This window comes from Hippoglossus hippoglossus, chromosome 17, assembly GCF_009819705.1.
Source record: "Hippoglossus hippoglossus isolate fHipHip1 chromosome 17, fHipHip1.pri, whole genome shotgun sequence".
Taxonomy (NCBI): domain Eukaryota; kingdom Metazoa; phylum Chordata; class Actinopteri; order Pleuronectiformes; family Pleuronectidae; genus Hippoglossus; species Hippoglossus hippoglossus.
Window position 1 is genome coordinate 18,799,507 of NC_047167.1, and position 12,273 is coordinate 18,811,779.

At 41.9% G+C, this 12,273-nt stretch overlaps 1 protein-coding gene across 4 annotated transcripts; it reads left to right on the top strand.

The window, feature by feature from the left end:
• The first annotated feature begins 631 nt into the window (after positions 1 to 631).
• Positions 632 to 11,512, top strand: LOC117777737 (tropomyosin alpha-1 chain-like). Of its 4 annotated transcripts, none has more exons than XM_034612638.1 (9): positions 632 to 1,049; positions 4,012 to 4,137; positions 8,220 to 8,353; positions 9,335 to 9,452; positions 9,545 to 9,615; positions 9,755 to 9,830; positions 10,325 to 10,387; positions 10,470 to 10,539; positions 11,190 to 11,512. In XM_034612638.1, exons 1-9 carry the CDS (start codon positions 936 to 938, stop codon positions 11,270 to 11,272), a joined length of 855 nt encoding a protein of 284 aa, XP_034468529.1. In that variant the 5' UTR covers positions 632 to 935; the 3' UTR covers positions 11,273 to 11,512. The 4 variants fall into 4 exon arrangements, with proteins under 4 accessions (XP_034468529.1, XP_034468530.1, XP_034468532.1 ...); XM_034612639.1 differs by lacking the exon at positions 11,190 to 11,512 and adding an exon at positions 10,728 to 10,963; XM_034612641.1 differs by lacking the exons at positions 632 to 1,049; positions 4,012 to 4,137; positions 11,190 to 11,512 and adding exons at positions 6,584 to 6,942; positions 10,728 to 10,963.
• Positions 11,513 to 12,273: the final 761 nt, after the last annotated feature.

A 12,273-nucleotide genomic window follows, 5' to 3' on the forward strand; every position in this document is an offset into this window, starting at 1 on the left:
ATGCATAAAGTAATATTCCTGGAATAAGTTAATTAACCCTTGTCGTCAACAACGTTTTTTCATATTGTGTGACTAACAAATTACAGAACAGATCTAAATACAGGTCTGTCAAACCAATAGTAGTTAAGAGGATCTTAATTGCAGCAGACCTGTAGTTTACGTCTGTGCAGCTCGACTGAAACGCTCCGGCTGCCTGGTGTAGATCACACGCAGACAGCTCTTTCCCCCAAATTTTCTTTGGCTGGATCATTTTCCATACAGCCCCTTTTCATTCCGTGGTAGAATGAAAACTATGTCCTTTCTAACCAACTCTGGTATTAACATCAATTTGAACATTCCTGAGTAAGAACATAGGCATAAAGATATGCAGCCGAGAGGAAGAAAAAAATAATAATCTCGAGTAACTCATGTTACTAATGTGAACAATGTCCTTTTGATGTCTGAGTTCTGGATGATTGTCCAGCTTCTTATCTGCTTTTCCTCTCCGGTTCGGTCCGGAACCAAAAACCATGAGCCAAATAAGGAGACAGGCTGCATATTGCCAAAACAAAAACATCACACTGAGCTTTTGAGAAGTGAACTTTAGTGAGGGGGGGCAAAGCTAGATGTGGAGTAACCATGGCGGGGAGTGGCAGAAGGGGTAAAGGGTGGGAGAGGGCTGTCACCAGGGACCGGGGCTGTCTCCAAACCTCCAGTCAAGTTTAAATCACACAGAGCTCGATAGCCACTCTCACTTTGCATCCTCCTCTCCTGTGCTCCCTCGCTGTGAGCTCCCCTCTCTGTCTCCCTCCTCCTCTCTTCATCTGCCACTCGCTCTCCCCGTTAACTTCGTGAGGGATCCTGTGAGCGCTTTTCCTCTCAGCATCTGCAACGGCTTCTCACCCAGAAGAAGTAAAAGTTTTTTTCTGCAAGACGCCTGAGACCCGACCGTCGCCATGGAGGCCATCAAGAAGAAGATGCAGATGCTGAAGCTGGACAAGGAGAACGCCATCGACAGGGCGGAACAGGCTGAGTCCGACAAAAAGGCAGCAGAGGATAAATGCAAGCAGGTGAGATGTGAATGATGGGATTCATAGGAAACCACAGGAGGATGGATGTGATGGAGTGACCGAGCAATTTGTGTGCTTATGTAACTTTACTTAACTTTACTGAATGAGGAGATGGATGGGGAATACATCAATATTGTGACTTTCATACATACATTTATAGATTATATAGATTTTATTGATACCATACATGGATATTTAAGTATCACAGCAGCCAAAACAAGAACAAGAACAGATGGACATAGTACAGTATATAAGTGCACTTCAAAAGCACTTGATACATTATGCACCTACACAATGTAAAAAATGAGGCACTGAAATGCTATTTATTAATATAATATAAAGTCTACTAAGATATTGATATCTAGAAAAGTTATAGCTGCACTACCTATTCTATTGTCAATTGATTGATGAATTGATTTCAGCAAATTACAAATTAAACTTAACAAAATTAGTTGTTAAGTTAAATCAATTAAAGTTTTTGTTCATATTAATATGCAAGTATATAGGTATATATATTCTTAAATCGAATTTGTATTTGTTCGTAATACTTTGATAATTACTTATATTGACATCTATGATACCTTGTTGCTCCAAATCTAATTTAGGTAGATCATTTTGTGAAAACAGCCCAATGTTGCAATTAATATACAATATTAACATATAAGTGATGTTTGAATTTCAACAATAACTTCTTCTAAAATGAAATGTAAGTCGCCTAACTCTTCAGCAGACTGTAGAGGGGCTCAGATAGAAAATGTCAAGTATTTCCTACAGCACCAAATGCTGAATTACAGAGAGCAGCTGATACTGAGCCCAAGGGCCTTGTCTTGAAGTGGACATGAGAACGTGGAGGACGTCCACAGGGGAAAGGAGACAGAATAGCAAAGTGACGACTGCTGGGCACATCAGTGAACCAGAGGGATGGTGCTGCAGAAGTTAAAACGCATCATCTACAGCAGCTGTTGTTCTGACTGGAGTAGACCGAGTTACCCAGTATCGTTATTTGAATTGAAGTCTGTGCAATCTCAGGAAAAACCTCATACATTCCAAATGTCTGCACGCCCGTATTTGGCACTGCGTTGTTAGAGCCTCAGGCATCTTCATATTTTGAGGGCCAAGTTAATGAAAGCATACGTGCACCACTTGATACAAGCAAAGTAGAAGCTGGAGACGTAAGAGGATATTTGAGGTTTCCAAATAGAGGCAGTTATTGGACAGTGGGTGGTAGTGTCGTCATCATGGCACTGCGGGAGGAATGCTGGGGAGCAGGGAGCTGAAGAGGCTTGGACAAAGCCAGGATCTACATTAAAGCAAGTGGAAAGAATCCTCTCTGTGGAGGCTAATGCCCTAATCATACCCTTAGAGAGCACATGAAGTGACAGTTGTCACTGGCACCGCACATATGGGCCCTCAGCATGTCTTCTATATCAAGGAGCAGACAGCATGAAATCCTAGAAGATTATGTAGAGCTCTTTAGTTTGTTTTGATGGCAGCGACACACGCACTGCGAAGAGAAGCTTTCTTTGCTATTCCTGGTGCGACAGAGTAAAGTTAGGCTGATGAAAGGAACTGAAAATACACCAAACTACATTACACGGAACGGAAGGAACAGACAATACAGCAGCAATTAAGGGATTGTGTCGCCCAAATTAACTTATCCTCAACAACCCCCAAAAACTTACGATGACCAATTTAGTTCAGAACTTCTTTCAAATGCCCCGATGATGTATTATTAAAAGTATTAGCCACACTAGCTACACTAAAGATGACAGTGTTGGTTGGTCCAGCTTTGGTCCAGACTTTAATGTCTCAGCATCTATTGGATGGATTTCCATGGAGGATGAATTGTAATAACTTTGGCGAAGTTTTAATTTGGCGGCTTCATTGCGTCAAAATTTAAATTCGTCCAATTTCTGGGTTTTGACCAAACTAACAATATTTAAGATGGTGACCATGGTACATGCTATACCTGCTAACAAACAACATGTTAGCATTGGCATTGTGAGCATATTAGCATGCTGACATTAGCATTTGGCTCGAAGTACCACTTTGGCTCAAAATACTGTCCTGTCAAATATCCCCAAGCATGACTGTAAACTCTGGCTTAAAGGTTCAGTGTGTAGAATTTAGTGACATCTAGTGGTTAAGTTGCATGTTGCATGTTACTTTTACTGAGCGACAGTGCCCTCTGCAGCCACACGTGGTGATAATTATTTTGGGCTCTGCTTCCGAGCCAGGAAGTGGTTAAACAAAACCTATCAAGAGTTGGATATTCCTCATGATCTCCAGCTTCCTGAACCAGAAGAGCAGCGGCTGTAACAAATCCACCAAACTCTCTTCAGAATTATTTATATTTTAAAAGTTTCTTTGCTGATTATTGGAGATAAACACAGATTATTTTTGATTCATCTACATTTCAGCAATCCTCTTGAACTTGCTGGGCCTGATTCTGGCTGTTAAAGCCCTATAGGTCAGTTACACACTCTCCCAGGAGATCATACCACCACAGTGAGTGTGGGTGAGGAGTGGGAATGAGAGTGGCCCCATTCTCTCTATTCCAAGTCAGTGAACCATCAAACAAACTGTGAAGCTGCTATTCTGGGGCAAAAAATTGCATAAGATTGCTCTACATTAATTATTTACTACCCCGACCAAATTCCATCCACCTCAGTTGTATAACATATGTGTATGGCCATATAAGGGTAAAAATAAGCCAGAAAACCCAGGTTGGAACTTAAGTGCTTCTGGGTTTTTACCAAATCCCCTTCACTTGTTATGATCTAATCCAAAACTATTAGCAGAAGAGCATTCCTAAATATCCTGTCACCTATTTGGAATTTCTCAAGAATAATAGCTGAATCAAAATCCAGCATTCGATAAAACAAAAAATGCAATAATGTTCCTTCATACTTGCCAAAACTGCTGTATCCTTTCTAACTCTGTCATTTGAACTGTCTCTCAGCTGGAGGATGAGCTGCTGGCTATGCAGAAGAAGCTGAAGGGAACAGACGACGAGCTGGACAAGTACTCGGAGGCTCTGAAGGATGCTCAGGAGAATCTGGAAATGTCGGAGAAGAAGGCCGGAGACGTGAGTTTAACCACGAAAGATGCCATCTGACACACATTATCCACATCACAGTGGAACACCACAACTTCTACGTTTCAGTCTCATGAAGTATCAATATCTACTCGTTCAGATAGACGGAACTAAATGTAGCTCCCTGACTGAAGATCAGTGAGAGCGGAACATTCAGGTTCAGTACTTTCCCAACAAAATTAGTTAAGAGAATCATTGAATTTAGCTACAAATACATTGGGTGTTGCTCCTACTAGGTTCTTTCTGAGAAAAGGTTGTGTCTGCGTGCACGTGAATGGTTTAGTTTGGCTGTTCTTCAAGGGATGAAACAATATGGGGCAAAGTGATTAAAACAGTGACATTAACATTAAAATAAAAGTTCTTTGTTCAGTTCCAATCAAGGAAACTAACGACACATTCTTTAAAAGGGTTCAGTGATTTCAACAACACAAAGAAATGAAAGAACTCACTTCAAAGGAGCTTTGTGCAAAAGGTTTAAAAGGAGATTGACTTTGAAAACCCCATTTTTGTGTATTAAACCCATTCAGGTACGACATTGTGTTTATGTCAGAAACAATTCACAGCAAACTCCGACTTTCCCACTGCGACCCAGCGGTGTGCACAACGTAGAATCTCGTGCTGAAGTCGACCAAGAGCCCGGAAATGAATCATGAAATGACTTGTTTGAGTCCTCTAACCCAGAGAGTGTTGAGAAACACTGGTGGCTCACTCAGGTCTGTAACTGAACTATTTCTCAAGCACAGACAAAACTTGGCCGGCCTGTAGCCGACCAGGAATCCCAGGAATGCAGCTTAAGCAAACAGAGAACCTCATACTGCAGTGTCTAATGAAATCAATGCTCTGGCCTTTTTTGGGGTGGAGATATTACACCCTCCTCCGTCTGGACTTAAAGTAAAAACCTCCGAACAATGGTCAAGAACCATTCACCTTTAGAGAGCGTCCTCTTCATTAATTATGTCCATTAACCTAAATAACAAGATCAATTCTTATCTTTTGTGTGATGGAAACAATTCAGTCTTATGTGACATCAAACTTTTTCTGTGTGACCAAATATTCAAAATGTAAACAACATCTCCTTCCTCTATCATAATAGACAGGGAGTTATTAAACATTATTAAAGAGATCAGTTGATTATTTACTGACTTATTTTTCTAATAATCGATTAAGCAGTTTTAATGGTTACGCTAAAGTCAGATAGCATCAAATGAGCGCACCCCCACAGTTTATCTCTGGAGTTACCAGTGATGGCAGGTGAGATAAAACCTCAGAGATTAAAGGTCAGACGACAAATGATTTCAGCCTCAGGCTACATCCGACTTTCCCAGCCCCTGAAACAGATGACTTAACAGATCTGCTTTTCGAAGGTTGTTCTATCACTTTTTCTGATGTGGGATGCTGGTACAGGGCTTGTATGTGTGAAACAAGGACAGACAGAGAAAATGCCCCCAGGCTTTGTTCTGAAAGGTGAGGAGGAGGAGGAAGAGGAGGAGGAGGAGGCAGAAGAGGGCGCTGAAGAAATGTGTCTCCACCCAAAGGCTTCGGGCCTTTTCTGCAAACAGATCAATTTACATTCCAGGCCAGTGCAGGTCAACTGCCCCTGATGAAGAGGATTGTTGGCGGCCCACCACCCCAACCTGCCCTCACCCCCCCCCCCAAACCTTCACCTCGGAAGAAAACCATCAAATCCTTTTGATTTCAGACACTTTTACTTTTTCTTTTCTTGTGCACACATCCACATACAGTGGACATGATTTCATGATTGGCCTCTGAATCAGACGGATGATTCAGGCCTCACTCCCTCGGATCTCTAATCAGAGCACAAAAATGCAGCCTGAGCAACACCTTGGATTTGCCATATAAGTCCACAATAGAAAAGGCCAGACACACACTCACACACACACACACACACACACACACACACTCACACTCTTTATCTCTCTCTCTCTCTCTCTCTCTTTCTCTCACACTCACACACACTCTTTCTTTCTCTCTCTCTCTCTCTCTCTCTCACACTCACACACACAGTCTTTCTTTCTCTCTCTCTCTCTCTCTCACACACACACACACCCTTTATCTCTCTCTCTCTTTCTCTCGCTCCCTCTCTCTCTCAGACACACTCTTTCTTTCTCTTTCTGTCTCTCTCTCATACACACAAACTCTTTGTTTCACTCTCTTACACACGCACACACATACACACAAACACACACACACACACACACACACACACACACACACACACACAAACACCCACACACACACACACACACACACACACACACACACACACACACACACACGCACACTTCTTTTGTGGAGGAACAGTGCCTTCCCCTCCTAAATCCTGTGATGTCATCTGAAGACAGGACTCCTCAGGATTGGAGGATCTCGACATAAATTTCCTGAAAACTCCCAACTCCTCTCTCTCCCTCTCTCTCTCTATCTCTCTCTCTCCCTCCCTCCCTCCCTCCTCCCTCCATCCCAACCCTGCACGTCCCTGATTTCCTGCCTGAGAGAGAAGAGAAGCAGGAAAACGCGTTTTCCAGTCGGATCTTGCAACTTTTTTGAACTTGAGACGCAAATCACTAACTTTTCCCAAAGTCCCACGCGGCGGACCGCTTCATCACTTCATCCCTTTGCTCCTGGAAGTCGCTCTCGAGGAAAAACAAAGCTCAGATCGGGACCATGTTGTCCGTGAAGAAGAAAATCCAGACGCTGCAGCTGCAGATCGATGAAGCGGATGATCGGGCCAATGACGTGCAGAGGGAGCTGGACTCTGAGAAGAAAGAGCGTGACAAAGTGAGATTAATCCACCCTTCACCCGAACTGGGCCTCATTCATTTATTTCACTTTCATGGCCACTTCCTCCAGATGTGGATTGAGAAGAATGTGCAAGAAAAAAAAACAGTCACACAAAGGATTTAGAACTTCTGATACGAGCCCCCATTGTAAAAGTATCGTGTTTTATCTTTTATTGTTTTAAACGAGGTCGTTCCAAAGGCTCATGGGAAGTTGAGGCATCACTGCAGACACATTCCTTCTCATACTTTTGTTCGGCTGTGTTATCTAACCTCAACACGCCCCATTTCGAGTGAAACACTGGGAAAAGCTGCGAGCGCCTCACTATCACTTCAAAATGGTTGTTTGATCGATGAGGGATAGTTGTCTGGTAAAGTTTTGTAAGTTTGGACTTTTTTCTCTGTAGGAAATAGGTTCTTCCTGTTTGTCTCTGCTCCTCTCGCCCTTTGAGCTATTTTGACACAGAGCAGGGAGGTGAAGTCCTTCCGCCTCCTCTGCACAGGATGAAGAGAGCAGACATCTGTGAGATACCAGTGACACAGGAAACGGGGGGGAAGAAGAAACAATCTGTTCAACATAGCTGGGTTTACGTTTAAAAAAAAAAGTCCAGCTCCTAGATTTAAAGGTTCAGCGTGTAGAATTTAGTGACATCTAGTGGTGAAGTTGCATGTTGCAGCTGAATACCCCTCACCCCACCCTCCCCTTCCAAACATGAAAGTGAACCTGTGGCAGCCTTCAGTTGTCATAAAAACTCAAAAGGTGTTTAGTTTGTCTAGTCTGGGCTACTGTAAAAACATCACTAGGATTATTTTATATGTCTGCCAATAGATCCTCTCACCTAAATGTAATGTAACTGTGTTCCAGTTAAAACGGTCATTCTGTTGGACTCAAAACCAAAAACTAGCACTCAGAAAAGAGCCTATATAACCCAAGTCAGATCAAGTAAATTTATTTGTAATAGTACCATAAAGGAACAGTGTGTAGGATCTAGTGACATCTACTGGTCAAGTTGCATTTTGCAGCTGAATACCCCTCATCTCACCCTCCAATTCGAAGCATTTAGAAGAAACTAGCCTTCAGTTGTCAGGCGCCCCTGACCCATACCACGTCTTCCAGCAAGTTCTGAGGTTATCTGTCCAGTAGTTTTTACATCCGGATAATGATTTGGTATCATGGAGCCAGTTTTGAATTAGCAGTTCCGACCACCCTTAACAGCACGTTTTCCTCTTGAGCATGGTTCCAGGCTAACCTTTGACCTGTGACCTGTGTTGCTGTAGGCCGAGGGCGATGTGGCGTCTCTGAACCGCAGGATCCAGCTGGTGGAGGAGGAGTTGGACCGTGCCCAGGAGAGACTGGCCACAGCCCTGCAGAAGCTGGAGGAGGCAGAGAAAGCTGCAGATGAGAGCGAAAGGTGACGACCGGTGCCGGCTTCACACCAGTTCACCGTACCTGTATGAAGCTGCAGCAGAAGTGCAAGCTCAAAGCAACAAAGAAAAAATGACTCATCATAATGAAAACGTGTTATTACCTATCTGTGGTATAGGAACCACAAATTATAGACCTGCCATCAGTTATAGGATTGGGAAATTATGGTTTAATGTTCATTTTGTCTTCGTCAAAGTGCGCCACTCTTCAGAAATATGTCTGTTACTCTGCTGATGTTAACCATCACAGGACAACAAACGTATGCATGAACATAACGTTTAAAAACTGCAGCATCCATTTTAAATTCAGAGGGTCCCACTGTGTGCACTGAAAAATTAAATTATTTACCAACTTAAAAAGAATAGGTAACAATTTAAGTTTGCTCAACTCAAAGTTAACAAGTCATATTACAACAAATGCTAACTTTAATTTGAAAACACTTAATTTTGGTGTGTCAGTGGAGTAAAAACTCCAGAGGGGAAGTATAACCTCATTAGACACATAGTCCATTAAGTGTTAAAAGACATTTACACTTTTAGCTTCTCTTCCTGTTACATTTTTGTGCTGTATATCCTGTATATAGAGGCTTTACTGAAACGTCCATAGACCTAAAGGGAAATGACTTTTCTCACCCTGAGCCAGCGATAGTGTGGTCCGACCCTTTTCTCACACAGACTGGAGACGTTTGCAGAGCTGTTAGTTCTGAAAATGTTTATTTTCCCATGAGAAGTTACAAATTCAAAGCTTATGTTGAACAGTGACGTCAGACAGCACAGAACCACATGGACAGTTAAATGGAAAAATACCAACAAGCTGTTTGGGCAGCTTCAAAGCATCTTCACAATATTAGGGCTGAAACAAGGCGGGGTGAGATTTTTAAGAGTCTTAGATGTCATGTTGATTCAGTAATGTCAAGAACCTTGTGGTCCGGTCGAAGTTAAATGCCGTGTGTCTCTCTCGTCTTCAGAGGCATGAAGGTGATTGAAAACAGAGCCATGAAAGACGAGGAGAAGATGGAGATCCAGGAGATGCAACTCAAAGAGGCCAAGCACATTGCTGAGGAGGCCGACCGCAAATATGAGGAGGTACGAACACAGATAACATGTTCGGCGACATTCATCTTCCAGTTGAGTGATGAATGTGATGTCATTTTGATTTCATGTCTTTTTGATTTCAGGTTGCTCGTAAACTGGTCATCCTGGAGGGTGAGCTGGAGAGAGCAGAGGAGAGGGCGGAGATCTCAGAACTGTAAGCACAAACACATTGATGAGGTTATATGCACACTTGCAGGCATCATTCGGTTATTAACCAAGATTACACACAAAACCAACTTAGACCCATTCAGGGGCAGAAACAGTTACTGAAACAAGTTTTTCTGTCCGTGCAGGAAATGTGGTGACCTGGAAGAGGAGCTCAAGAACGTCACCAACAACCTCAAATCGCTAGAGGCTCAGTCTGACAAGGTGAGTGCCCTGTTTGAAGGTTCCCTTTCTACTCTATCAGCTGCTTGACCCTCAAACAACATCACACATGGACACTCAGCAGCTGTGGCTCAACTCTCAAACTGTAAAGCTGCTCTCAGACACTTCAGGCACTGAACTCTGGATATTCTCCTGAAATTACCCAGAGGGGCTGTATGTGAGAAAACAAATGTCCAAGTCAGTTGCTTAGGACAATGTCCGGAGTTTCTCCTGCCAGCCCTTTAATAAAAACTCTGGAGATTGTCCACAGTGAGCAAGTAGCACGCCCACATGACAGGCGCAGACCTGGAAAAAATCTACATTATATTATATCTCAGGGTGAAAAACAGGTTCCAATCGTGTAGAAGACGCAGACAAAGTAAACTTAGAAAGACGTGAGTTATATAGTTTGCAACCTAAATGCGGAGCGTGAAAAGGTGGAATGTATTGTTTTGGCAATTAAATGACATCCTTCCCATTTTTCTCTGTCTCTGTAGTACTCTGAGAAAGAAGACAAATATGAGGAGGAGATAAAAGTCCTCAGCGACAGACTCAAGGAGGTAAGTTCATGTCTGCTCGGACTCAGTTCTATGAGAGAAGCTAATCTCTATCTGGATGATTAATATGGTGTTTTCCTTTAAGGCGGAAACCCGTGCAGAGTTTGCAGAAAGGACAGCGGCTAAACTGGAAAAGACCATAGATGACTTAGAAGGTACACGTCATTTTAATTCTTCCTTTCAATCCTGCAATGAGCTGCAGTGTCTCTTCACTCGACCTTTGTTCATATCTTTGATGTTCTTAATTTTCCTCATCTTTTTCTCTCTTTTTCCTCCTGTCGTCTGCACAACTCTGCACTTTCCTCTGACTCCACCTGCTTTCTGTCTGCCCCTCCGCCTGCAGACGAGCTGTACACTCAGAAGCTGAAATACAAGGCTATCAGCGAGGAGCTGGATCATGCCCTCAATGATATGAACACCTTGTAAATTTTCGGCATTTGCATCGGCCACAATGTTTGCACTTTTCCTTTGTATCTCTCGGCCTGATTGGAAACACCTTGTCTCTTCTTCCCCTCTGTTCTCACTGCTCCTTCCTACTTTTCCATTCAAGTAAAGCTCAATAAAGATGTTTGTATTTTATCCTGTCTTCTGCCTTTTCAATTAAGCTCATCTTTTCCTCATCTAAGACTTAAGGTTGTAACACACCTTGTACCTCAGTTATACATTCACTTATACGTTTTTTCAATATATAGTAAGTATTTATGGCTAAGTTTGAATGTTTTTTTGCGTTGCCTTATTAACATAAACTGACCTGTCCACTAACAGCCGTTATATTTCATATCTGCTGCTAATTTTTTTATTGCAGAGAAACTATCATCTGCAAAAGAGGAGAACCTAGGAATGCACCAAGTCCTGGACCAAACACTGCAGGAACTGAACAGCTTGTAAAAGGCCATCAAGGACGTCAAGCAATAAAAAAAAGCCTATTTTCTACATGCCATCCATTCCCTGTCATTTTACTCTTATTTCTGATTGTTTAAACACATGTACCCCTTTTTATATATTTATGTTTCCTTTGTGTCTTTTCTCTTTTTAAAAAAACGGTTTTGGGTCCATCTGATTTTAGTCTTGGTGCTGGACATTGTGTTAGACCAAACTCTGAGCACAAATAAAGCTGATGACAATGACGATGTGTGGTTGTGTGTAGTTCTACGTATGTGTTTGTGTGTGTGTGTGTGTCCCTCACGCAGTTTCAACATGCAGCCATAAACTGTAACAGGAGAGGCAGCTCACCCTTCAATTTACATGTACTAACATGCACAGTGTTTTTGGGAGTGCTCTGCTAAGACAGTGAGCTCCTCACATACAAAGCTACAGATCCTTAACTGTAACAGATTGGCTTCTTATTTTCCATTTAAATGTACAACATATCACTTTATAGATATATTATAGTTACTTTTAAAGATTAGGCCTAAAGTATATAAAACAGATTTAAGTGAGCTGACAGTTAAGGCTTTCAACTATTAGTTAAATGATAAATTATTATGATTACAACAATCATCAATTTTTATTTTTGGTTTGTACTTCACACAGGAGCACCACACATGAATTAATGACATAATAAAACCATAGAAACTAATTATCTCCCTAATAACAAGACTATAACTAAGTAGTCTGGATAAGTAGAGTAACTAAGGGAAAACGTCTCCATGGTTTGAAGGTTTGAGAACAAGCTGGACCTTAAAGCAATATTGTAAATCTGCAACATGCTATGGAAGTAATCATAATCATGAGTATCAATTTTAACAGTACAATATGTAGTAGAGTTAAAAGTACAAAGTACAACATTAGCATACATGTGATGCACGATTATAATATGTATTCTTATTATTAGCCTAGTAGCTTATGTAGCCTGTGTGTATATAATAAATCTAGAAAAAAAGTGTACA